At 51.4% G+C, this 27814-nt stretch overlaps 1 protein-coding gene across 3 annotated transcripts in view; it reads right to left on the bottom strand.

The window, feature by feature from the left end:
* Positions 1-1368: 1368 nt before the first annotated feature.
* Rab6b (RAB6B, member RAS oncogene family) overlaps positions 1369-27814 on the bottom strand; it is a 73610-nt gene continuing 47164 nt past the window's right edge. For 2 of the 3 annotated variants that reach the window (XM_006511737.3, XM_006511736.4), the window contains exons 3-8: positions 25772-25825; positions 25476-25581; positions 23992-24103; positions 22742-22835; positions 19473-19539; positions 1369-5463 (exon numbers count right to left, since the gene is read on the bottom strand). In XM_006511737.3, coding sequence (XP_006511800.1) covers positions 5399-5463; positions 19473-19539; positions 22742-22835; positions 23992-24103; positions 25476-25581; positions 25772-25825 — 498 coding nt within the window. In that variant the 3' untranslated portion in view covers positions 1369-5398. The remainder of the gene's footprint in view (positions 5464-19472; positions 19540-22741; positions 22836-23991; positions 24104-25475; positions 25582-25771; positions 25826-27814) is intronic. The other variant, NM_173781.4, reaches the window with a different exon arrangement.

The raw sequence follows: 27814 nt of genomic DNA, 5'->3' as shown, positions 1-27814 counted from the left end.
AAACAGTGGCCACTCTTGCAGTGATTAGGAAAGTCACCCAGTAGCCCTGACTTTGCCATATTGCACTTTATTGCAGAGCAGTCAGTGTCATTTCGTGTACCCGTCTGGAGTACCTCCTCAAGTCTTCCGGAACTTTGAGCAGCCGTGCTCACACCTCACTTGAAGAGAACAACCATTCTCTCAGTATCGTGAAGCCTTGTGGCCCCGCCACTACTGTGCTGGGGAAGGACTGGCTGTTTTTACTCTCTAGGCCACATAGTCATTTTCTCAGGCTCTCAGCCTTCTACCCTTCACCATTCCTGCACCTGCTCGCCTCGCACCTTAAGACTAGATGCCCATCTAAGGCAGCGGCAGGGACAGTCAGAGCTTCTAATTACGGCAAACTGGAGTGTTCCAGAATTTTCAGAATCGTTTATTATTATACTTGAAGAGTGGCACTTCCAGCACTCTGAGGAATTGTTCTGAGAGCCAGCTTGGCTGAGGGCAACAGCTAGGTTGGAGGTTGTCCAGATCTGAGGAACCTCTCAGAGACTGTTCCCTAACTGGTGTGGGAGAAGCTGCGGGTGGTCACAGTTGGCGTCATTTTAAAGGTAATCAGAATTACTCTTCCGTTCTTACCTTTTAAATGATAGTCTGGAAACCAAGAGGATAGGAAACCTAGTTCCTCCCTGCATTCTGTCCTCCTAATCCCTGGCCATGTCAAGTAGAGTGTGGGAGTGACGGTGTACTGGCTAGTTTTGTGTCAACTTGACACAGCTGGAGTTATCACAGAGAAAGGAGCTTCAGTTGAGGAAATGCCTCCATGAGATCCAACTCTAAGGCATTTCCTCAATTAGTGATCAAGGGGGAAAGGCCCCTTGTGGGTGGGACCATCTCTGGCCTGGTAGTCTTGGGTTCTATAAGAGAGCAGGCTGAGCAAGCCAGGAGAAGCAAGCCAGTAAAGAACATCCCTCCATGGCCTCTGCATCAGCTCCTGCTCCCTGACCTGCTTGAGTTCCAGTCCTGACTTCCTTTGGTGATGAACAGCAGTATGGAAGGGTAAGCCGAATAAGCCCTTTCCTCCCCAGCTTGCTTCTTGGTCATGTTTGTGCAGGAATAGAAACCCTGACTAAGACAGATGGTAAATACACTCCCAAGTCCTGGTCCCTCCCGGAGCTTCCCAGACAGGTAAGGAAGGCTTGTGAACACAATCTCACTAGTCCATAGTTTTCTTTTAGAACTGGTGGAAAGCCCAGGTGAGCAATGACAAGAGGGAAGGGCTCTGTGGAGGTGATAGACCACCCAGACAGGAGAGGATGGGCTTTTGAGGAAACCCGCTTTTAAGCCCCAATATATAACGACACCACTTAGAAAGAGTCAACAAGGAGCTTTGTGTCGAGAATTAGGACAGTTTATTGTTTGACCAACATGCTGAGTCTTTTCCACATATTACACAGTTGAATGTAAAGTCAATATGGCCACTGTGCCTTCTGAGCCCAGTACAGATAGAAATGCCGCCCTCTGCTCCTCACTTTAAAGGACAGGTGAGGTGAGAAGTCAACACATCACAATGGCAGGCTGGCCTTCGTTGCTATGGAGGCTTCCTGCCTCCTGAAGGGCCCATCTGAACTCCCGCTGCGTGGATTTCCTGATAATTATACCCTGCAGAGAGTATCAATCAGACAGGGTCTGGAGTCCAAGGAGTGTGCACATTGAAACTGCAAGATTTCCAAACAGTGAAGAAGTTGATTTCAAACAAAAATTAAAAGGGTACCCTGACTACTGGGGTGTGTGTGTGTGTGTGTGTGTGTGTGTACACAAGACAATGCAAGTAGATTTGGGGACCACTCTTCTTTACAGTGAGAGCCCAAAATGCACCTATCTTCTCTCTAGCTAGCCAGGCTGGGAAGACCCTTAGGTACTAGCCATGGAGTAGAGATGGCTTAAGGGACGCTAGCACAGCAGTCCTGTCTGGACACCGCAAGGTCAGCAACGGATCAAGAATGCCAACACTAGTTCTGATCCTCTCTGGCTTGCAGGTGACCTTTTCTGTTCTGGTTCTCCCACCCGTGAAACAGGAAGGGTTTGGCTCCCAGTGCTGTGGCAAGGTGATGGTGCCTCCCATTCTTGGGGGAGAGGTAGTTTAGAAACTAGTGAGCATCGAGCCCTGAGCATTTGACACAGACTCCTGCTGGCTGGCTCTTGGGTAGCTCTAACTTAGCTCTCTTCAGCCACTTTGCTGACAGCCTCTCCCCCATCCATATGGAAAAGGGATAAACTGCCCTGCCTACAGGAGGCTGAAGCCAGCCCTGCTTAGATCTCTGACACTGGTTAGCCACTGGGTTACAGAGACTAGGCCCAGGCGTCTATATTCCTAGCTACCACCTTGCAACCCTTGTCTTTGTTGCCTGAGACATTGAACTGACATGGCCATGCCTTCCTGGATCTTGAGATATTGCGAAATGTTTAAAGATGGCAACGGGGAGCAGTGACTGGCAGCAGCAAGGCTCTAACCACCCAGCATTCTAACCTCTGACTCCACAACAATACTACTTACACTACCTGCCCTTTCACAATCTCTGCACTGCTCACAGTTTTGCTGACAACTCTCTTTCAAGTCTCTTAAAGAAAAGGAGGAGGGCCATGCCCATCTGCCAGGCCAGGCAGTGTCCAGAGAGAGGAACTGAATTACGACATTGGGATCATGCCCTAAGAGGAACCCTCCATTTTGTCCTCTGACTGATCTGAATTTAGCAAAGATGGGGGCACAGATAATTTCAGGATGTCTTTATGAGAACCTGATTGGATCCTACGTACAAGTAGGATGGTGGTGGCGGTCAGGGGGAAAGCCCAGGTCCACTACAGTTAGTTCTGTTGGGGCCTGGCTGCCTTGATTGCCTTTTGGGAAGGAGATGGGTAGCTTGGCTGAGGAAATAAGGCCAGGGCACCTCTGGAGTGGGGGAGCAATGGGGCAGAACCCTAATTCTCAGGGGCCGCAGGGCTGGGAGAGTCTAAACTCAAGGAGGGGGTTTTGTGTACAAGCTAGGAAGGCAGGGCTCCTTAGGCCAGATCGACCAGAAATGGCATCTGCCATGGTACCTGCTGTTTCTAGTAGCAGGCCATGATGTCTTAGACTGTGTGCACAAGAGAAGTGAACGGATTTTCTAATTCGAGTTACAGGAATACAAGAAAGGTTATTCAGTGTCCAGAAGGTTAAAATTCACCCTACATTCATTCAGTGAAAGCCAGTAGAGAGTGCTGTCAGTGGGGCTCTGCCAGAGGCCACCAGCAAAGCCCCTCACTGCCAACCAGGCTGCTGTCACCACGGGCTAAGTATGCTTTCTTCCAACAAGCACCACATGGGTGGGGTGTCCACAGTGGGGGACACTGGCCCACGACGGCATGCACACCTGTGCACACAGGTACAAAAAGCAGTGGTAAAGGTAGTTCTGTGGACTACTTTTGCTTGTAGTTTAACACATCTATGCACTATTTTATTGAAGGCAAGACAACCACAAGTTATTTGACAATATTGAGTTATTTCTTATTTCAATACACTGCATACTTTTGAACTTCCAAAAACCGGAATCACAATGTAAGTTCCAAGTTGTGAGCGGGAGAGACGAGGATATACACTGAGCACATGTATATGTGAGGATGTGAGTGTGTGTATGTGTGCGCGCGAAGGGTGTATACACAAGTCTATCTCTATGTATAATTATGTACACACATATAAAAACTAAACACGTGACGTTTCGATTATGCTCGTACATTGGTCCTTGCCTTCTGGAGGAGGTACCCAGGGCGGTCCTGCTTCCTCTCTTCATCATCAGAACCGGCTTTGACACAGTCTCCCAGGATGGAGTCGCATGACGGGCCCACTCACAGAATCAGCCCTGCCACACAGGCTGCCATTTTGAACTCATTCTTTGAGAGATTCCATAATTCATCCCAACCTCCTTGTTGGAGTTCTGCCTTGTGGAGGCAATTCACTCTGCCCACCAGCAGTCTGAAAGAAGAGCCAATGCTATGGGGCTAGGCTGCTCTGATTAGAGTCACTGCCCCAGGCCTGCCCAAAGGCAGACAGGGGCAGTGAGTCCGGGAGCGTTTAGAATATAAGAGCTATTCTGCTTTGAGAAGAGCACTCTGCTAAGAGACTCTGAAGGTCTTCAGTCTGGGGAATGAGTGGAAATAGCAAGGACAGCCTGCTGGGGGGCAAGTTGCAGTACCCTGGGGCAGCAGCCTTCTGGAAACCCCACAGTGACTCCAAGATGCGTGCAGTGCAGCTGCCAACACTCCCAAAGGTATTCATACAAAGATTTCAAACGTACCACGCCAGAGGTGAGGACACATCAAGGAATCAGCTTTTCCAGAACAACGTTCGGCAAGATTAGTATCCAAGGGTCTGACAACATGGAGTGTCCGGAGTCATGGCCGACTCCTCTCACTTCCTCAATGGTAGTTGCAGTGATGGCAGGTGCCCTAGGCTTCAGTGTCCCTGAGCCACCCAGCATCACACATTGAGTTGGCGAGTCAGCCTAACCATGTGTGTCAATGGTTGGGCCAGTAGATTACACACTGCCTCAGCCCTCAGCTGCCAAGCGCACCCCATCCTTCCAGTAACTTCTTGCTGTCTGTCACCGGGTCAGCCCAGAGAACACACTGTTGCCTGTGCTTTCTGGCTCTATGGTTATTTTTTTCAGGGAAGGAGAAGAGGCGGAAGCAGCCAAGGAGCTGCTGCTGAATCTACAGTCCACGGGCCTTCATCTCCTCTCAGGGGCCTGCCAATGTGTCCCACTCTGCCAGGGAAGAACTCGACAATACCCCCTCAGAGGCTGTTTTGTTAGATTAAAGTTGGATTTGACTGTGGAGTGCGGGTTTGGTTGGTTTGGGCCATGTGACCCAGAACTAGAATGTAATTACTACTGTTCAGTTAATTGCTTTAATTTTCTGGGCTGGGGGGGGCGGGGGTAGGAGGAAAATAGAGGTGACACACAGTTCCAAGAGAACAGGAAGGAAGAAGTGTGTGGAGAGGTTCTCTGTAAGTTTACAAATATACAAAAACAAACAAACAAAAAAGCACTTCTTTCAAATAAAAATGACTACTTTTCTAATCTGGCAAAAAGTTGTATACACATGATTTAAATTTTTTTTTTAAATTTTAACAGTTTTTGGCAATCTTAATAAAGTACAATATATTACAACCAAACCAAAAAATAGTTGTTTAGGTAACAGCTGTTAAGAGTGACGTGGTCCCTGATGCCCAGCCTCCCTCCCCATGTCCCACCCTACTCCTAGAGAGAGAGAGAGAGAGAAAAGAAAGATCCTCCAGTCTTGATAAACTCAGTTCCCACCCCGTTAGGAAGCTATAGGAGGCAAAACAAGTGAGTGGCGCTGAGGAAGCCGAGTGGGCGGTGCATTAACAGGAGCAGCCGCCCTCGCTGGCCGGGGGCTCCTGAGGCTTGTCCAGCTTGATGTCAATCACTGTAGGAGGCGGGCTAAGGAAGAAGTGCCGCTCACCAAGACGCCATGCTCTCTCTCTGCAAACCCACAGCCTCAGCTCTTCGCTCGGCTGGAGTAGGAAGGAACTGCTTCCCACCCGTTTCTCTCCTGTCTCTACCTGCCTGCACCCCGCCCCTCAAAACTGTCGACCCAGTGTGAACCGGGCTGTGATCTCACTATCAACACCACACAGAGAGAGGCCAGGCAGAGTCTGGCTAGAAGCTTCCTCCGGTGACAGATAAACTGTGCTTCAACTCCAGCATCTAGCAATAGATGGTTAGCAACCAGCTGGTTAACGGCTGGCCCTCCCCCAAAGCGCCTGGGAGGGAAGAGTCCCCTGGCCAGGATCAGAATTGAGTGTCCATATCATAAAGTACAGGAGGATGTGAGGTGGTGGTCCTTACTTCTCAAGGCCGTTACAGTGAGAAGCTGCATCCACGGACTAAACAGCCCCTTTCTACAGCATTCTGGGGGCTGGGGGCTGAATCACACTTGCCAAGAACACCAGAGGAGCGGATGCAAAGTGCAGGGCAGCCTGTACCTTCCCATCATCTCTGGCTACAAACCCAGACTAACTGATTGTACAAGACTTTAGCGTTGCCTCCAGCCAGGACATCTCACCACTACTGTGCACCAAGCCCTTGGATGCTCTCCAGCCCCACCCAGATCCTTGGCTGGGCTGAGTGGGGTGGGGTGGCAATGGAGCTTGCTGCTAGCATTCTAAGGATGTCTCTGTGTCCCGTCTTTGGGGGTAACATATGAGGTTCTTTTGGCATAACATACCCTGAATTTCATTGTCTCTTTGCCTTGGCTGTTTTACTTGGCTTGCAGCCAGTATTTTATGCTTTCTGTCAATCACACAGCACGGTATATATTTTCAGTTTGATTTTTCTCCCTACCTTCTATCTTGTATGTGTGCTTACAGAAAAACATACAGTGCTACCTTGCTGGTATGTGTGTGTGTACTTACCCCCACATGCCTGATGCCACTGGAGAGTACACATAAGTAAACTTGCTTCCTTCCCCCTCCCCCTCAGCTCAGCTTTGCCCTCTCCCATCCCATGGTCCTTTTCCTCTGCTCCCTACATCTCTACAAACGCTTCCTAGACCACCGTGATGCTAGTCTCTGCTAACTGTGGTTCTGTGGTGGTCCCCACTGATCCCAGGACACTCCAGGTCCTGGCTTTCACTGCTGGTCCCGAGCACAGGCCTCACTGGGGTCTTCTCATCTTTCCCAGGTGCCCCTCTGAGCCACCTCACCCCTTGCTCAGCAGAATGGCATCCCTAAGCCGGCTCAGTGACACCCATCGCCTGGAGCAGAGGCACAGCATCCAAGATCTCTCATACTAGCATCCAGTCTTTTCCCATGAATCAGCTCTGGTTTGATGATCCTTGCCCCCCTACCATACATGGAGGTCCCAGCAATCAAGACTGTCCCCTTCCTCAACAGATTCCATCTAGAAGTACCGCACACAGCCTTGCCCCATTCAGGCCCCCTCCCTATCTCTGCCTCTAAGTGGCCTCATTCTAAGCCAGGTTCCTTTGTGGAGCCTCTTCAGGTCGCAGTGAACTCTGTCCCTAGCACTGCTTGAGGTCCAGTGGACGTGCCACCTAACTTCAGCATCAGACTTCACCCATCATCCTTACAGGAGGCTGAGGGGCCTGGGAGAACCCCACAGCTACGTGACCTTCCCACCTGGAGTTGGTTTATTTACTTACTCGGACTGAGGCTGGAACCCAGGGCCTCAGACACATCAAGTATATACTCAACTGGGAGCTATACCTCCTGTCCACTGGCAGAGTCTCTGGCAGAGCAACCCACCCCTGATCACTCCCATTGGATGACGCTTTGTTTTTGAGTATGGTTTTCATCTTCTGGCTTCATTAGAAAGTCCTGGTACCAGGCATCCCGTGCCTCCTTGGGCTTTTAGCCCTGGTCCTAGAACTGTGTGAGGTGACCCACTGTTCAACTTGTGCCTAAGTCCTTGGGATACCTTAGGCCTTGGACCTCCCCCTTTATGTCACCATGGGAATTGTGTCATTTACCTCCTCACTCCCCTTTGCGATGCCTCTCGGAGAACCTTTGACCACTAAATCATTTATACTAATAGATGGTCCTCAAATGCTTCAGAGATCTGCAAAATATGGCATTGTAAATTAATAATAATTTTAAAAAAGGTTTTCATGCTAGAGAGACATGCTATGACAGCTCCTGGCAGCACCCCTAAGCTCCTTCAAAGAAGATGATGGGCACAGAAGAACCTTCACTTGGAGCTTGCTTTAAATGTGGCAAGGCTGGACACTGGGCCCAAAACTGCCCCTCACTTCTACTGCTGCTAGGATGCTACTGTCCAACCTGAGGACAAGTAAGACACTAGGGAGCAGATTGCCTTCCTTTGCCTAGACAAGGTAGGCAAGTGCCCCCCGAAGTTCTTACTCCACAGGACAATCTGTCAGGACCTTCTGAGCCTGGCAGGTGAAGTCTGACACAGCCCTGAGACCTCTGTCCCCAATGACCACAGAGACACCCTAGGGTGACTGTCCAGGTAGCTGGTAAGTCTCTGTCATTTTTAATTGATTCGGAAGCTACGTGGCCTTACTTCCTACTTAACTCAAATGAAATCTATCCTTTTCAGAGCTCTGGCACCAAGGACTCGGCTAGTGACAGCTTGGTAAATTGTTAACAGCAGCAACCAAGGCTTCAGTCGCTGCTCAGTTGTCTTCAGGTGTAAAAATCAGGCCCCAGGCTTCACTGTCCTAGAGCTCCTACTGGGTTGAGACCCAGTGTGCCTTGTTACCAGACTCAGAAAAGAGTCAAACTCACAAGATAGAGTCCAGTGTAACTTTCCACTATTTCTGCTTTCCGAGGACTGTTCTCAGTCGACGGCTGGGTAGGAACAAAAGGTGTGAAGTTTAAAGCTTAAGCTCTGAGGATCTAAGCAAATGTCTGAGGGTCTGAGGAGGTGTTTCTAAGGCATGTAAATGCAATTTGTAAAGGCGTAAGAAAGTAACAAGGTATATATTAAAAAAAAATGCTTCAGATTTCTTTCCTTTGCTGTGCTATGGTTGTATTCAGACTTCAAAAACCCAGAGTTTTAACCCGAGTCAATGCAGTTCTAATAAGCTATCAATCTAGCTCTGGAAAAGCACTACTGCTTTTATAACAGTCACAAGCTCAAGGTTTTAGATTTCCTATGGCTGTCTTCTAAGTATAGACTTACAGGTGCTTTTTATTGCGCTGATAAAACTGTCTGTCTGATAGATACATCCAGTCTTCCGGACAGAGGGAGGAAGCCCCTCTTTCATGGTCTGTACTTGTACTGAATATCAAGATCAAGTGTGTGTTGGCCTTGCTGCTCCACAGAAGGTCCCTGCCCTCCCCCAGCTTGTCCTCCCAGAATCATATCCTGAGCTTCTACTATGACAGAAAGGCGAGTCTGTTCTCTACAATATGGATTTCAATGTAGATTACAAACAGTGGCAATGGTAACATGCCTAAAACTTCTTTCTTTTTGTAAATTTAAGTTCTCGTAAGCTTCAGGGAATAGGATGAATCCTTCTCTCCTGGTGAATGGACTCCAGATAAGTACTGTCAGTCAACAGCCTGTTCCCCTACCTGCCTACTGTCCACTTATTTCTGACGGTGGGATCCCCTTTCCTTGGTTTTGGGGACTCCCCTCTCCCAACTACCAGGACCCTGGGTCTAAAAGTTTCAAATGTACACCTAAGAAAAGATTTTCTCCTGCATGTATCTGTCCCAGCATCCTGCCAGGTCCCCATGTTAACTCAAAGTCAGCATCTAGGATAGCTTGAAAGTGGCTGGCCCCAGGTGGTCCAGCCTCACAGACTGCTTCAACTAGGCCTGCACTTTGCTAGCCCCAGATGGTCCCACAGAGCCTACACAGCTAGGGAAATGGCCAGCACTCTCAGGAGTTGGCCAGCACCCCAGTTTTCTTGGGTCCCCAAAGATATCCATGCTCTGAGATAGCAGGGAGCAGTCTAAAAAGCATAGGCACCCCCATTGCCACCTTACCACGACCCCTTCCTCTTTTCTTGCCTTTTATAATAAACAAGAAGGAGGAATACTATAAATCAGGAGCCCCACCAGCTTGTCCTTCAGCAACTCAGAGCTAGTAGCTTATGTCATTGCCCGCTGTGGCCAGGTGTGGTGCATTTCTACCGTCCTATGGCTGCTTATTTCCCCTATGTGACACACACACACCCTTTAAGTCTCAAGCCATCCCTGATCTTCCTCTCTCTGTGTGTCTTGTTAATTCTGTTTCCCAGTCTCTCTGTCTGTTTCTTATATCTCAACTCCAAGATGGCCTTTTACCTCCCCTCTCCCATAAACCTCTTGTGTGTGAGGTCTGCTATGTAGAGTGATCTCTTAGCAGCACACCTTGGCCCAGACCCACCAAGGTACCCCCAATGCCTAATCCTAACACTCTCTCCTTGGGACACATGGTTACTATTTGGTTAGAGCCCCTGGTTATCCCTTGCATAAGCTAAGAAACCCTGTTTGCTCTTTTCCCTCCAACCCTACCTGCAAGAAGAAAATTCTGGGCTAATATGCTTTACCTTATACAGGCATAATCCCAGCTCTTAGCTCACACATCATCTCCCTGTGCCCCTAAACTCCCCTTGCTTTAGCCCTGACTGATGTGTGTCTTCACTGACCTCCACCTATGAGATTGGAGAGCTGCCTCTTAATAAGCCCGCCTTTATACTTTTGAGTTGGCTTGAATTGGTTCATTTCGTTGGTGGAGAAACCTATTATGATTCTGAAGAATTGGGAGAAGCTGGGCCCCCAGTCCAGTGGGTCAGGCCTCAGGCCATGTGGGGACCACTTCTCTCCCTCTCTCTACTCAATGAGAGCCACTTCCCAGCCACAGCCTAACAGGTACCGGGTGCCTCTTCCAGGTTCAGGACCAAGCTAGGGATCCCCTGACAAGTCTCGGCCGAGCCAGGACAAGCCTGTCCATTCAGAGCAAAGACTCAGTCTTTGTTCCAGGCAGGCTTTGGATTCGTTTTGTTCTAGGGAGGCCTTGGATTCAGAGACGTCCTTTCCAAGGTTTCTCCACCCCACACTCTTCGATCCCAGTCTATCATATGGGTCGCTGCATCATTGGCAAGTCCGGGAGAAGACAACGCCAAGTTTAAACCCAATCTTCAGTAGCCCATGTGGTGGCGGTTATGCAATTTATCCAAGTTGGGGCTGTCTTGGACCCTAAGTTCCTCTTCATTCTGTGGCTTGGCCACAATACGCCTTGGACAGTGAGTCCAAATGGCCACCAGGAGGTACTACTGACTTAACATCCTTCATGATCTTGAAATTTTCTGCTGGCATATGGACAGATGGCCTGAGCTCCCCTATGTACAAATGTTTTGGGAACTGCACTTCCGCCCTTCTGTAGTCAGTGTTCAATGGCTCAAGTCTTGTTGGCCAAGGCTGTGACACCTCCAGACACACATTCATCTGGGGACTTGGACTACAAGACACCCTTTACCCTGGCGGGACCACTTGAATCATGGGCACACCAACCCCTTCCCCAGCCCTGTCTACTACTCCCACTCCTATAGCACCATAAGCTTGAGTCTATTGGCCAACCTTCCTCCCTATACCTGCTCCTTCCTCCTTCCTTCCTCCTTCCTACACCATTGATAACCCGCCTATTGGCTAGCCTTCTCCCTGGTACCCACCCCTTTTTCTTCCCCTCCCTCTGAGACAAAAGCCAAGGACAATTAACTTCCTCCCCCTAACTCTTGTCCCCCTTGTCCCTCCCCTCCTCTCTCCTCCCATTGTCCCTCCTCCTTCATTACCAACACAGGCTCCACCTAGGGGTCAACCCACACCCTGATCCCCATGCACTCCCTGGCTCACTTCCCCTGAACCCTCCCCTGTAGCCTCTCCTATGCAGTCTCAATACTCCAAAGCTCTTCTGCCCTCCCAGGAGGTGGCCGGAGCAGAAACAGCTGTGGGAGTTCATGTTCCTTTCTCCCTTCAAGACTTCTCCCAGACTGAAAAGTGGAGAGGCCCCTTCTCTGCCATCCCATCTGCCTATATTAAAGAGTTCTGCTTCCTTTGTCAGGACTATGACCTAACTCCACGATCTTTATGTCATTCAGGCTCTACCCTCACTCCTGAGGAACATGGACAGGTTCAGGCTGCAGGCAGACAGTATGCAGACCAGGGCCACCTAGTGGACAATACAGTCCCTGTGAGTGACACAACGGTGCTGACCACAGAGCCTAAGTGGAATTATTAGCCAGGTCACATTGACCACCGATTAGAGTACGGTCCATTGTCTCCTTCAGGGAATGGAAATGGTCTCAAATAAGATTGTTGACTTTTGGCAATCTCTGCAAAATTACACAGGAAGCTAATGAAATCCTGGCCATTAAAAAACTGGTTACAACAAACCATGGTCTACACATCTGCCTTGACCAGGCCTCCCCGGCAGGGGCTACAGTCCTGGCTACCCATTTTATTTCCCAGTCATCTTCAGATATTCGGAGGGGGCGGGGAGAGACTGAAGATAGTTCCCAAACCCCCGTACAGGAATTGGTAAAGATGGCTTTTAAGGTATTCGATGCCCAAGGGGAGGCAACTGAGTCTTCCCGACAGGCTCAGCTACAGCAAAAGGTTGCACTCCAAGCCTAAGACTTGGCAACTGACCTGAGGCCACTGGCAATCCCGCAGACCCCATCCCGTCAATGTCAACTCCAACAAGGGCCTGTTTCAAATGCGGCCAGCAAAGCCACTGATCCCACAACTGCCCCAGCCCTCAGCAACCCATGCTGTCTGCTCACTGCCCTACCACTGGAAGTCAGAATGCCCCAGTGTGGGCTTGTCCTCTGGGCCAGGTCACGAAGGTCCAGAGCCATCAGTGCAGGTAGCACAAACTCTTCCTGCCTTAGGGCTCCTCGGCCTGGCACAGGATTGATGGCACCCAGACTCGAGGGCTCCTGTCACTCTTGCAGATCCTAGGGTAATGTGCCATGACCTTCCGGGTGGACATGGGGCTACCTTCTCTGTCTTGACCTCCCACTCGGATCCCGCTGTTCCTTCATCAGTTTCTGCTATGAGGATGGATGGGATCCCCTCCTTTCATGCCGACTATGCCACTTTCCTATATCCTTGGCTGACCATTTTTTACACATTCTTTCCTAGTCATGCCTGTCTGCCCTGTGCCTTTACTTGACCACAATATCCTCAGCCACTTCTCTGAATCCCCACAACCTCTCCCCACTCTCATCTTCTTCTTCCTTTGGTTGCCTCACAGATCCCTACGCCAGACTACCCTGGATGTACTCTACCAGACCCTGTTGACCCCCAAGTATGGTATATCTCCACCCTGGTAATCGCTCCGCCCCACCAGCCGGTCCTAGTTTTACCCCTCTTCTTTCCCCTTTCAGACCCCAGCTCCCCACTTCTGAGCCCCATCGTCACTGTCTCAAGTCCATCAATACTCACCTCGCGTGTCAGGGACTTCTGATCCCTATAGGACTTGCAACTCTTCCATTCTCCCTCTCCGTAAGCCCTCCAGTGCCTACCAGGTGCTGGGATTAAAGGTGTGTGCCACCACTGCCTGGCTCTCTCCTTAGACCTTAATGCTAAATACACGTCTTCAGTATGTAGATGACCTATTACTTTGTAGCCCCTCCCTGTCTTTGTCCCAGACGGCCAACTTCTTGTTTCTAAACTACCTTGTCTACCCGGGATCAAGTCTCCCCATCTAAAGCTCAACTATGCTCTCCCACTGTAATATATACTTGGTGTTCAACTTAGCCGAGGCTCTAAGACCCTCAACAAGCGCGGGTTCTGAGAGATCTATAGCCCCAAACTATGGCAGATCATATTCTTTCATTTTTGGACTTGGTTGGATTCTTTAGACCCTGGATTCCCATATTTAGCTAATATGGCTAAGCCACTATACCAGGCAGTCAAGGGGGCCCCCAGTGGGCCCCTCACCCACTCAGCTATAGCTCACCATCATTTTCCCTACTCTCTGAGATGCCTTTTTAGCAGCCTCAGTCTTGGCCTTTTCAGACTCTACTCAGTCCTATCACCTCTTTACTGACGAGGGGCTGGGGCCCTAGTCCAACCCACTGGGCCCTCTCACTGAGCCATTGATTGCTCTTCCTCCTCCTCCTCTTCTTCTTTAAAGATTTATTTATTTAATACATATGAGTACACTGTAGCTCTCTTCGGACACACCAGAAGAGGGCATCAAATCCCATCACAGATAGTTGTGAGCCACCATGTGGTTGCTGGGATTTGAACTCAGGACCTTCGGAAGAGCAGTCAGTGCTCTTAACCGCTGAGCCATCTCTCCAGTCCCCCCAGCCACTGCTCTGCTATCTAAACAACTGGACCCTACTGTGTGCGATGGCAGCCATGTCTGCGAGACCTAACAGCAATGGCTGAACTCACTCAAGATCACCTTACTCCAGCCTATTACTGTATACTCTACCCGCTGCCTCTCTGATCTCCTGAGCCACCCTTCTTTCTCTCTCCTCAGACCCTCATGGGCCCAACCCTTTTATCTGTTATTCCTGGGAAACTCCCAGGTCACCTTGGCCCCTAGCCCTGCTCTACACCCAGCAGCTGTTCCTCCTGGTCCACCCTCCTCCATGTGCCTTCCCACTCTTGCTTAGAGCTGTGGAGGACCTACGCTCACCCCAACCCAGCCTCCCAGACCAGCCTCTCACAGACCCACAACTCACCCTTTTTGTGGATGGAAGTTCCCTTAGAGATAACTCAGGACCCACCAGACGGCATACGCGGTGGTCACCTCAGCTGAAATGACTGAGTCGAACCATCTCGCAGTGGAACCTCTCTTCACAAAAGGCTGAACTCATTGCTCTAACCAGGGCACTCCATGTTGACAAAGGACAATGAGCCAATGCTGACTCAAAGTAAGCCTTTCTTGTAGCTCACAGCCCCTCTGTCCTATGGAAGGAAAGGGGGTTCCTTGACACCATGGGTGGTCCCCTTATAGCCAAGCTTTTGGAGCCCTCCAACTCCCTGCAGAGGTGGCCATAAGTCAGCGCAGGAGTAAGGGAGGGACCAGACCTCCACAGATCCAGAGCCTGTGGATAATTCCAGGGCTGACTCAGTGGTCTGAGGTCTGGCTCCTAGCTCCTACAGACGCACGGGGCACATCCTCTTCCTACGATCTTCCTACAAACCTCAGTGTCAGATGGAGGATAAAGCCAGATTCCTTAACAAAGGGGCCACACAGACAAAAGATGGATGGCTTTGCCTAAATAACAGCTTTATTCTCCCCCTCAAATTGGCACCTTCTATTATCTCAGACATCCACCAGAGCCTACACATCAGACCCAAGGCTCTGTTCCCATTTCTAAAGCTGCCCCTCCCCACTGACTCCACTGACCTTTGAGCCCATATTTTACAGCCTCATCCTTCCGGTCAAACATGTGCCAAGACAAACTCACAGGGGGCTCTCCAGATACGCCAGACCCTGCACCAGCTCCAAGGACACCAACCAGGACAAGACTGGCAAACTGACTTCACACACATGTCTGCCCAGAAAAGACTCTGCCGTCTCCTAACCCTCGTTGACACTTTTACAGGGTGGATCCAAATGCTCCCCACCTCCAGGGGAGCAGCGGATGTGACAGCTCCTGGGACACAGGAGCTCAGTTTTGCATGCCAGGGATGCCTTGAACCCGAAAATCTCACATTCCGTGCCACCCAGTCATTGAGAAAGGTAGAGAGAGCCTTATCAAACAACTCAGAACTCTCACCTGAGCCCAGGTTACCCTGGCCTTCCCTTCTCCCAAGTGTTCTCACCTCTGAGCTACCCCACATTCTCCTACGCGCCTCAGTCCTTCTGAGCTCATGCACGGAAGGCTGTTTCTCCTCAACCAACATCCGCGGGCCCGGACTCCCCCAGCTACTTACCCTATCCCTCCCGTGCTCCCTTATCGGCTCACACACTGACAACTATCTCCCTACCCCAATATCAGCAGACTCAGCCACTGCCCACCCCTGTCCCTTTCCCGGGGTCAGGGGACCAGGTGCTTCTCAAACAACTGTCTTCCAAATCTTTAGAGCTCCAGTGGATCGGACTCTACATGGTAATCACCACTCCCTCAGCTGCCAAACTCCTAGGATATCAGTGTTGGCACCATCTATCTCGGCTCAAAAAGGCCCCAGCCCAAGATGGCTGGTCTGTTTAGCAGTTGGCACCCACCGCTCTCAGGTTCTACAGGGATTCTCAAAACCAGGTCTGAATGGTCAAACGTGACAACATTCACTCTATTTGCCTCTTCCTTTTCCTGGGTCACACCCTTTCTCTGCTGCCACAGGTGCCAGACACCGAGACACCCCTGCCTGGTTGTCCAGCTAGGTGAGACCAAATCAGCTCCAACATACTGCTGTTGCTTCCATGTTCTGCGATCAAGCCGGTGAAACCCACAACGACATCGCGGGCCAAACAGACTGTCCTTCTAAGGGGTGCCAAGATGGTATTTCCATCCCAGATCTTTCTTTAAATGCACAGGGAGTATTGCTCCTCTATGAATGCTTTACCCACGACCACCAGATGGAGGAAGTTTGTCATTCCCAAAGGGTCAAAGAACAAGGGGGTTGCTCATGGGGCCCTTGTAAAATGAACATCCGAGGAGGGTGCAGACAAGAAAGCTGCTGAGAGCATGGACAGGGATGAGCCTGCCCAGTGGCTGGATATTCCCCACTAAACTACAGCTATATTAGCGTCTGAGATCCTTGGAATGACCGCTGGGCTCGGGGTAATAAGCCAAGTCTATCAGAGCGAAACATCCTCGTAACCATGTGAACAGAGAGAAATCTGGAGACCCGACATCCAGACCCTCTTCCCTCCAGCTCCCGGCAAACCTCACCAAGACCACACCACAACAGGAGTCCCTCCAATCACACCCGAGAGACTCCTCCCAACCCCAGGTAAAAACTAAAGAAAATGAACCTTTCCCCTGGCTGGGCCTCATCCAGGAGGGAGCAATCCTACTTAACCTCTCTAAAGTCTTTGACAACAACAACTGCTCTCTCTGGGCTGCTCTGGGCTGCGCTCTTCTGAGAGCAGTTCCCTTGCTGGTCCCTTCGTGAGGCCAAGGGCTGACCCTCCAACCAAAGGCTATCACTATACAAGCCGCACTCCTCTTCCAGACACTCACTTCCATTTCTGCTACTCTGGACCTGGCTCCCTTTGCAATACTACTAACACAACTTTGTTTTTTTCCCCAGGCACAGCAGGGGATTCTTCGGTGCAGCGGCTCTATAGCAAAAAGCTTGCCTCCTGGTGATCCTTCCTCTCTGTGTATCCCAATGACACCAGTACCGAACCAGATGCTTTATGGAAAGGCTGACACAGCCACGCTCTCCTATCCTACCAGCTCTTTCCAATCTCAGGTGCCCTCTGCCCACACAGATCACAGTAGTAACAGGTATTGCTGCTGTGACCTCCACTGCGGGGGGCATGGGATACAGGTGGCTGAGATCAGAGAGGTGTCTGACTGTCCCCAAAAGCCCATCAACAACTTGGTGGCCACTCCTCCAGCATGAGATCAATTCACGTGGCCATGCAAAACCTGTGAGGAGCATTGGTCCTCCTCACAGCAGGCTCATCCCTCAGGAGGCACCTGTATGTCCCTGGGAAAAGAATGTTGTTATGCCAGCAAACCTGGCCTAGTAGAGGCTAACATTGAGTCACCTCACAAACTCTGAAGAACCCTGCCAAGACAACCAGGGTAGTCTCCGTTTTATTCTTCCTGGCAGTCTTCACTCTGCACCTAGCTAGCCCCGTTCACAGGGCCGTGGTATTAATCTATTTTTTTCCTCCTAGCACCTTGCATCCTCCGCTTTCTCCCAGAACGGATTCTCAAAGTTTCCCGAGTAACTGTCAACCAAATCCTTCTGCACTCATACCTGCCGAGGAACTCGGACCCACTGACTCCCGACTCTCTCCCTCTGCAGCAGGATGTAGCTCTGAATCAGTGCCCTTCCTTCTACCCAAAGAGGTCAGGAAGGTTGGTTGGAGCCCCTGCATATCCCTTGCACAAGCTAAGAAACCCCATTTGTTCTTCCCCCAACCCGGCCCTGCAAGAGGAAAATTCCAGGCTAACACAACCCCTCTCCCTGTCTCTGTTTCCAGCCACGCACAGTGAGTGCCCACACAGCTTCTCTACTTTACACAGGCATAATCCCAGCTCCTAGCTCACACGTCATCACTCTGTGCCTAAAACCCACATAACTCCCTTGCTTTAGCCTGGACGTGTGACTTTACTGACCTCCAAGTGTGCCTCGTCGGACAGCTGCCTCTCAATAAACCTGCCTTTACACTTTTGATCTGGCTTGAATTGGTTCATTTCGTTGGTGGAGAAATCTATTAGTTACTGCCAAGTTACTGTCATTATTTGGCACACGAAACCCTTGTTCCAGAAAGGAGTGCCCTGTGTGTGTGGATACAGCAAAGGGCTGTGGCCCTATCTTTCTGTGGTCCCTTAGCTCAACTTTGTTGAGAGATCAAGCGCTGGAGGGTGGGTAAGGGGACCTGCTAGACAGGCCCTGGGCAGGCTTCCTGTGCAGAGCAGATGTGAAGTGCAGACACCCTCTAGGGACCTGGAAGCAGAAGACAGAAGCTCTGCACCCCCCCCCCCAACACCAGTCCAAGGAGTAAGGCCACATGAGAACCGTTCATATATCACCAAGTGGCACTTCTGTGTGCTTGTTCCTCATGTTGATGCAATCCCAAGCATGATCCCTAACACATCATGACAGGATCTGGGTTTGAACCATCAGTCAACACAAGTGCTGGCTCAGCACCAAGCTGAGGTGGCAGCTGCTTCCACCTGTCCCCTGCTGGGCTGTCTATAGAGTCTGCTCCAGGCTGCTCCAGTCTTGCCTCATAGGAGGCTCCAGCCATGAGCACCTGGGAGTGGTACGGATGGCTGCATCTGCCAGATGGGGGCACCCCACAGCTGGGCAAACAGTGCCCTGTGTGATCTGCTTGCCATCTGCCCAGCGCTCTTCTCCCTAAAGCTGGGCGGGTCGCTAGGTTCACTAGGACGCCACGTTAGTTGTCATGCTGAAGTGGGAGCCTGGGGGACCCAACTGTGAATCCTGCATGGAGTGCCACCGGGGCCTCGGGGAGAACATGAATGAATGACCGCCATGCATGCTAGTATGTCAGCTTTGCCTTTGGAGTGGACAGGATAAAAGCAGGCTATCTGTCCCTCCCAGTGGGCACAGGGTCACTACACCTCTTGGCTTCCCATCGGTCCTGCTCCTTTCTTGACTCTGCAGGTGGGTTTTTGCTCAGGTAGGGCCATCTGATAAACTTCAAAGAAAGCCTGCTTGTGGGCAATGTCCTCAGCCACCTACAGCGCTACTAATCTCTGCCTCGCTGGGATCCTTGAGAGACAACCCTCCAGGACGGAGTAGGGGTAGATATGCAGGAAGTCTCAGTGTAAAGGCTAATTCCCTGACTTACACACACACAGCGGGCCTTGGATTGCTCTACGCACCTCAGATTCATCATCTGGGTGTAAGCGAGGTTTTTAGTTATACTGGATGAGTGTTGGGCAAGCTTTCCCCACAGAGCAGTGGGCAGATGGAGGAAGCATTGGCAGGTTGAAATCAAGTGCTCATTGCATGGAAGCTTCCTTGTCTGGGATCTCCAGGGGACTCAGGAAACACACGCAGTGTTCACTACAAAGCAACACAGAGCCACCACCCTCCAATCCCCCACTGCTGCACAGCCCTTGTCTCTCCTCACTGCTAAGAAAGAAGAGGCAGCCTTGGTTAGAGAAGGTTTGGAGCTCAGAGAACGTGGAGCCCATCTGGCTACTGAAAGAGGTGGCCCGGCTCTCTGCATCAGACCAGGGAGGGCTGCGACAGAGGCAAGGTGGTCTTCATCTGCTTACTGAACTAAACGACTCGCGGGCTTGGGGAGCCATCTTTTCACTCACATGATAAAGGAAAAGGATACTCCCTTCTTTGCTCTTCTCCTGGACATTCTCCATGCCGGGCAGAGCTGACGCCACACGTCGGAAGAGCTGCAGGCAGGAGATGCAGGGTGAGGCCTGCCCAGTCCCCCTCCTTCCCTCTCCTGGTCTCCCCCTGTACTGCTCTCCTCGTGTACGGAGCCTGAGGATTGGTGGCCTGTCTGTCCACTGACTGCCCACTGACTGCCCCAGAGTGCAGGCCTGTTCTAAGTCCTCTGCCATCACCATAGCCCCTCTCAATGTTGGTCCTGGAGCGACTCAGGATGTTAATAGGAAGAGGGAACAGGGGCTAGGGAGACAAAGTGCTTGCCACACAAGCAAGAGGACTCAAATCCAGTCCCCAGAATCCACGTAAAAAGCTGCATGTAGCCGCACACACTTATAATTCTAGTGATGGAGTGACAAAGACAGGTTCCCAGGGCTCCCTGGCTAGCTGAACTGGTACACTTCAGGTAAAGTCGAAGACCCTATCTCAAAGTATAAGGTGGATGACACCTGAGGAATGACACCAGAAGTTAACCTGTGACCGCCACAGGTGTAAGTAAACACATGCATGCCCACACACACCTGCACACAAACACATGTCCACACATACAGCAAAGCTGGGGCTCTTCCTAGAGGCAGGCTGGCCCACAGGCAGTCAGCAGGGGTCATGAGGGTGACTGCAAGGGACCTGCTCTGCTACAGAAATCATCCAGGCCACAGGAAGCAGGCCCTTCAGTGGGTGTCTGTCCATCACTCTCACATGGGGACTAGGTGTAGAAAACCAGTTTCTAGCCTTACGTAAGACAAACGACTCTCCCCAGGGACACAGATCCTGGGAGCCAGGGCCATAGCCACAGTGAAGGATGTGAAAATTTGTGTCAATGTGGTGTGCTACATGCGTGTGCTATGCGTGGTATGCCTGATATTGTTTGTAGAGTGGGTATAAAAAGTTAAGTGTGTTTTTGGGTGTAAGTGTGTATGTATGTGTGTGTATCATGGTAAATGCCATGTTTCTGCGTGTATATGAGAAAGTGGGTGTGGGAGAAGCAAGCATGTGGAGTGTGGGTCGACGTGCAAGTCTACCTAATTGAGTGTGCACGAGGACAGAAGGTATCAGGGGCACCTAATAGATGGACAGTGGCAGAGGTGACATCTTGAAAGTAACAAGTACAAGCAGAAGCCAAGAGCACAGAAGATTCTAAGCCTGGCTGGATGTCTGGGTCTCCCCCAAGTTCATAAGTTAAAACCTAACTCCTGGCCAGGCAGTGGTGGTGTATGTCTCTAACACCAGCACTCTGTGAGCTTGTGGCCAGCCTGGTCTACAGAGTAAGTTCCAGGACAGCCAGGGCTATGCAGAGAAACCCTGTCTCGAAAAACTGAAAAGCAAACCAACCAAACGAACAACAAAACCAACTAAACAAATGAAAAAAAAAAAATCTAACTCCTAGCAAGGCGGTGTGAGGAGGTGTTGCCTTAAGGAGCCCTCCTGACTGGAAGAGAAGCTGAGGGAGCCTTCACGTTCCTTTCATGTGAGGAAACAACTGGAAGGTGCCAAATATGAGGGAGCAGAGTCCGCAAGGCACTGGATCTCCCAGCGCATTCATCTTGGAGTCCTCAGCCTTCAGAGCAGGGAGGAAGAAGGTTCCGTTACCTGTGAGCTGCATAGCCTGTAGCAATTGCAATAGCAGCTCAAACCCACCAGACTTAACTCTTGCTCAAACCCTTGCTCAGATTCCAGATCATTCCAGGATGGGGGAAGGGACCAGTCTCACCTTGGCCCAGCAGGTTGAAGATGCCTCCTGCTCTATGGATGCCTGATACTGTCCTCGGCTTCGATTTCCCATGATGTCATTGGACCCAAAGAGCAGCGGCCTCACCACCCACCCCACCCCCGCCTCTTTTTCTCCTCTCTGAGGTGGTTAGGCTCACATCTGATACAGAGGCTTGGAAAGGGCTGGAGTGAATGGAGCTGAAGGGCCCTCCAATTGGGCACTGGGTTCCGGAAGCTGGGGCCGGGGGTTCCCTAATATGGCCACAGTGCCCCTCCTACTTTGTCCTTTCTAGCTCCTTTGTCAACCTTAATCTCAGCACTATCAATATGAAGTGAACCATCACTCTCTCTCAAAAGCCAAGTGGTGCCCAGGTATGCCTGGGAAGTCAGTCGAGGGCCGCAGCAGACACGGCGGCATCAAGCCACGTTCCTTACTCAGGGTCCCTCCCCGTGCTACGGGCACCTTGCTGCCAGGCTCTACGCCCATCAGCCCTGCCTAGGATGTCCTTCCTCCTTGCTACCACCCTCCTCCTGCTCCGAGACAGGGGTTCTTCACCTTGTTTGAGCCATGGGTTCCTTTCACACTGCTGAAGCCGGTGGACTCGTTTTTTTCAGATGTAGTCAAGTTATAATGGATGATAAAGGAAACCGTTTGCTTCTGAATAAAACTTCCCAAATATTTAAGGATCATAAATCTGAGCCACGCTGACATCCGTGTCTCCTTACAAACATACATGTTCACATCAGGATTACAGGTGGTCTAACGGCTAGTGGGATGCTGAGATCCAGTACTGTGAAGTGTGGGATCCCTGTCATACTGTGAAGTTCTGCCAGTGGGACAGTCACAGGACTCACTGCTAACACTGAGGCTGTCTGGCTGTCAGTATTCATCACTGAAGAGCTGGTTACAGATGAGGGAGCAGTCACAATACCTGTGGGATTTTTCTGAAGCCCAGGTCGGCTGAGCTGCTAAGCTCCGCCCACCAACTACTCTGGTCCTGTGGGTCCCAGCCACACCTTGGCTCCCTCCCATGATTCCCGACTGCCAAGGGAGTCTCTTTGCTCCATTTCTGAGTTACCCTTCATGGCCCCGGGTTCTTGCCAAGTACAAGACATAAGCCCAACGTGTCGATCAGATTCAACATCCTACATTTGCATGTGAAGTGAAATGAGATGCTAAGAACCACAGCTTCCTCAGCCAGGTGGAAGTCCATGCTGGACTTTCATTCACACACGCTGCTCCAGGGACCCACACCTGATGATGGCTGAGGAGACAGACTAGTGACTGACAGGGTCTGCGCGGCTCCCTAGCGGAGTGCCTCCCCCACCCCCCACGCCACCAGCTTTACCAGCGCTGGAAGCCAGTGCCATCCCCCACTGCCCAGAGCTATAAGTATATGCACTGGCTGTCTGCCCCATCCTAGTCGCTAGCCACTCAGAGCAAGGAAGACCTCAGGGGAGGGCCTCCAGTCCCGAGCAAGCCAGCTGTATCCTAACCTGCTTCACGTTGTAGCCAGTCTTCGCGCTGGTCTCGATGAACATGACGCTCAGTTCTTTGGCCCGCTGTTCTCCTTCCTCGATGGTTATCTGCCTGGAAATGAAGGGGAGAAGGAAAATCAGGGGGCAGAGAGGCAACCCCTGGCAGAAGTAGAGGAGGCAGCCTGCGATAAAGAACTGTAGGGACTGCCAGGCCCATTGGTCAGCCGTGAAGACAGGTTTCCTGCCCAGGGGTCCCTGCCAGGAGGCCTGCTATAGTCTGTCTAGCAAGAATGTGGCACCTGGGCACAGAGAACCCCAAGTCTTTTCCACATTTTCCCACATCTTCTGAACTAGGAAGCAAGGCTACCTTCTACCTTTTACCTATGTAGCCCAGGCTGGCCTTGGATTTGTGATGTAACAACGAATGACACTGAACTACTGATTCAGTATGATATGTCCCTCCCTAGAGCAGGGACTGTAGGATATGCCACCATGCCTGGCTTTATGATGCTGAGCTTCACACTTGGAAAGGCGAGCGCTCTGCGACTGAGCCACGCCCCCTACGGCTTTCTCAGCAGTCGTTAGAACAGGATCTCCTGGACACATGCAGCCTTTCTTGGAGTGAAGCCTCAGCCCCCATTTCCTAATGCAAACACCAAAATTAAAAGTAGCTCGCCTTGGCCCATACTGCTCTGCAGAGGAGACCATTTCCCTCCCCCCTCGGCAGGGCTGCTGCAAGAAGCCACATGCTTTATTAGAAACCGCGACACACGGCTTTTCTGTCCCAGTTAGCACAGGGTTCCAAGAGCGGACATATATGCTAATGACACCTTAATGGGCAGTGACATCAGGGGACAGCTACGGAGAAACCTTTTCCAAAAATACTCCATGCCCAGATCCAGCCATAAACCAGGATGCATGGGCAGGGGACAAAGTCGGTACTCGGCTGACATAATTCAGGCTCATACCTGAGGACCTCACATGTCAACGCCAGGATTTCCCAGGGACAGAAGCTGTGTCACAGGCTACTTTGGGACCATGATAGAAATGCCTGTGCAGACAGGCCCTGCCCTGCCTTTGCTGAGCTGAGGAAAATCAGAGATGAGAAGCCTGCAGTGTATGGGGGCTAACAGGCGTGTCGGGGGCCCTGTGCGTGGAGATCAGCCTCGCTGCCCTGTCATCTCAGACCTGGGCAGGAACAGCCACAGAGGGGCGAGGAAGCATGGGCCCGTTAGTCATAGCACCTCCACACTCCAGTGCTTGCCTACCTCTTATCAGCCAGATCCGTCTTGTTACCCACAAGCATGATGATCACGTCACTGCCCCTCTCCGTCCTGACGTCATCAATCCATTTAGAAGTCTGCTGGAAGGAGTTGAGATCTGGAGGCAGAAAGTGGGAACAGAGTGGGAATGAGGTCCCCGGAGGGGTCAGAAGGAAAGATGGCCTCCTACCCTGTGATACTGGGAGAACCTCCAGCACTGCTCAGCCACCCTAGGGAGAGAAGTCACCGTACCTAGGAAGCTAGGCTGTCACAATTTCTACACAGAACAGTGACTCTAGAGACCACGCAAGAGTCACAGCTGGCCATGGCCTGGCCGAGCCGCGGACCTGTGAAGGGAGCATATGGCGGCCCCTAGGAAATGGTGTCCCCCCAAAGTGATGTTCAGAGGAGCCTGAGGAAGGCCAGGCTAGCTGGGGAAGAGAACCTGCAACCCTGCAGGGAAGGGTAGGCAGATAAAGCGCCCCCTAGAGGCATATCAACACAGAAGCAAGTCACCTGTGTTCAGGGTCATCTCCCTCAGACATCCAAATTCAGCACCTGGGGGTGGGGGGGAGGTGGCTGCTCTCCCCAGCCTGTGACACAACTCCCACCTCACTAGGGGGTGTAAGGAGCATATGCTCAGAGAGGAGGAGGTAGACAGAGGGGCAAGGCAGAACTGGGCAGTGAGGCGTGCACAACCGCATGTGATGTCAGGGTCCTCAGAGCACTCTGGGAGTAAAGCCTGGGGCTTCCCAGGTGTGTTCCTCTAGGTCAGTGGTTCTCAATCTTCCCAGTGCTATGACTCTTTAACACAGTTGCTCATCTCTAGCTCAGTGGTCCTCATCTTTCCCAATGCAATGACTCTTTAACACAGTTGCCCATGTTGTGGTGAGCCCCAACCATAAATCTATTTTTGTTGCTACAGTAACAAATTCATAAACTGTAACTCTGCTACTGTTATGAACTGCAATGTAAGTATCTGATACGGAGAATATCTGGTATGCCATCCCCGTGAAAGAGTCATTTGATCCTAGAAGAGTGTCAGCCCACAGGTTGAGAATCTTTGCTCTGGATGATTTGGGGGTACCTGGGCTCTGCATAAGGCCTGCCCCAATGTCTGGTCCCCCACTGAGTCTGTGCAGCCCTTTCAAAAACCGTGTATACAAGAGGGACTGCCTCGAGAGATGCCTGGGGAAAGCTGGCACACACATGCCAGCCAGGGCCAGGGAGGACACAGAGAGCTAACCCTGTGAACACCTGCCATTTCCCCCACCCCGGGGGGCCCGTGCCCCAAGCAGGATCAACCCTGTATTATGCAGTCGAATCTGTCACAGGAGTTTGAAGGACACTGATGAATCCACTACAGTTTAAGATAACACACTACCCCACACTGAACACACGCTGGCGTACACATTCACACACACACAGGTCTGGTCAGGGTCACACTGGGTCCTAAGAGCCCCCTCCTTCCAACACAGACTCCAACTTACTAGTAATGTCATATACCACCACAGCCACCGTGGAGTCTCGGATGTAGCTGGGGATCAGGCTGCGGAACCTCTCTTGCCCAGCAGTGTCCCAGAGCTGCAGTCGAACCTACAAGGCCCAAACAGAGGCATCGGTAGAGGAGTGGTAGAGGGGGTTGGAAGCCCAGACCCCACGATGATGGCACTGCTAGCTCCCTCCTGGTCTTGGCAGAGACTCCCAAGAGTGCTCAAGTGAGGGCTCTAGGGAACAAGCCCGACAATGCCCTCCTTGTCCTCCAGTTCTAAGACCAGGAACTCACCGTACGGTCTTCCAAGTACATGGTTTTTGACAAGAAGTCAATCCCGATGGTTGCCTGTTTAAAAAAAAGAAACCAACACCAAAAGGTCAACATGAAAAAGGAATCACACAAAGGAGCCAGAAGGCCAGGGACCCCAGGAAATGGCACAGACAACAGAGGGGACACTCAAGCCAAGTCCCTCCACTGAGGAAGGAGATTGAGCAAATGATGGTGAGATCAGGTTTTTGTTTGCAGAGCATGTTCTACGCAGAGAGAGAGAACGGTGCCTCTAGAAGGGTGAGAGAGCATGGGGCACAGGAAGCAGTCCCCACCTGCCTCCAGCATCCCCTGAGCTCCTAGACTCTCCCTTGGACTTGGACTTCAGTTCGGCATTGTTCTCGGGGAGGCAGGGTTGGGTAGGATTTGTCACTGCATGGGGACAGAGAGCATCGTGCCCTGCCTTGGATGGGGTACTGTGGACCATCCACAATGCCTGAAGCCCAAAGAGCTCTTTTGCTCCTCATGCTGCCAAGCCAAGGGATGTCACCCACACTCCTGTGCCACCTGGCACCTCTTCTGTCCTAGTAGACAACCTCTCTGGTCCTTACCTGCACCCCATGTCTACAAGCAGGAGCCAAGATACTGTCGGTGTGAAACAGAGCAAACACCACTAAGTGATAACGAACCCTCAGACACAGCTAGACATCCAGGGCATGGCTCCAGTCGCGTGCTCCACCCTGTGCCTAGAATCATCTTCTTGTAATACAGAAAGGTTTGCAGAAAGAGGGGCTCTCAGCTGGCTCCACCTGACTAGACTAGCCTGTGGACACGTCTGTGGGAGGCATTTTCCTGATACATGGCTGATGCAGGAAGGCCCTGAGCATGTGGTTCTAGATGCTACAAGCAAGCAGGCTGAGCAAGCCTTGAGGAGCAAGCCTGTAAGCAGTGTTCCTCCATGGCCTCTGCTTCAACTCCTGCTTCCAGCTTCCTGCCTGACTTCCCCAAGTGCCTACCACAGCCATGAGAACTAAGTCTAAAACTGATGCGCGCTCGAAGACCAGGAATATGCCAAGCAGGCAGAAATGTCAACTTTTCTATGTGCCACAGGATCCTTGAAGACACCAGACTCCTTCTTTAGTGACCCCTGAAGCAAGACCAGATGCCTGGGCTCAGGATCAGAGGCAGAGGCTGCCAGCATCCCTCAATACAGAATTTAGAAAATGCACAACTGAGCTGCCCCAGTCAAAGGCCATGTTTCCCAGAAGCCTTGGCTGCAGGGTGGCTGAGTTCTGATCGCAGGATGTGTAGGTGATGATCATCCGGAATGAGCCCTTCCTGGGTTAGTGCGCCCCACTAAGCTGCCCCCTTTCCCACTGCGTGGAATGCAGACTCGTGGGGCGGGTGATCGTGGCTCGTCCAGCTGAGGACCAGAGGGCAGGAAGACTTCAACGGAGCCTGACTCCTGGACTGTGAAGAGAGTCACCTCGGCAGTACTACAAGTAACAGAGATCTCATTTTCTACTTTGTTCAAGCCGCCGTCAGTACGGCGTAACTAACCTGGATCAACAGAGTGAAGGACCATGGAAAATCCTATCCCCTAAGGTCGGCAGCTGGGTGGCGACAGGGATGTTACTGTAACGGCGACAATCCTTTTCCCCCATTGTGTGCACATGTAAGACACTTCGCTGCCATGGCGCAGAGAGAGATCATTAGATAATATGACGAGGAGTCATGCCACTGGATCAAGCCGCAGCAACACGTAGCCCAGTGACTTTTATCATCGTTAAAGCTCACTGAGCCACAGACTATATCTCTATTAAGCCTCACGAAACAGACTGACCAAGGAGACAGCAATGAGCCAACGCCGAGAGGGACCAACTTCCTCTCCCCACAGCTGCCTCCCACCTCTATCTGATCTTCAAGCTACTACCTAAGAGCCATCCCTAATCGCATAGCTGTCACTCTCTCAGACTCATTCTGGCCGTTCCAATCTGAAACATCCCATAGGTTCGTGTTTTGAATGCTTGTTCTCCAGCTGACAGTGTTAACTTGGAGAGCGGTGGA

The sequence above is a fragment of the Mus musculus genome, chromosome 9 (assembly GCF_000001635.26).
Source record: "Mus musculus strain C57BL/6J chromosome 9, GRCm38.p6 C57BL/6J".
NCBI lineage: Eukaryota > Metazoa > Chordata > Mammalia > Rodentia > Muridae > Mus > Mus musculus.
The sequence above is the reverse complement of the archived record's forward strand: the minus strand, read 5'-3'. Positions and strand labels throughout refer to the sequence as shown.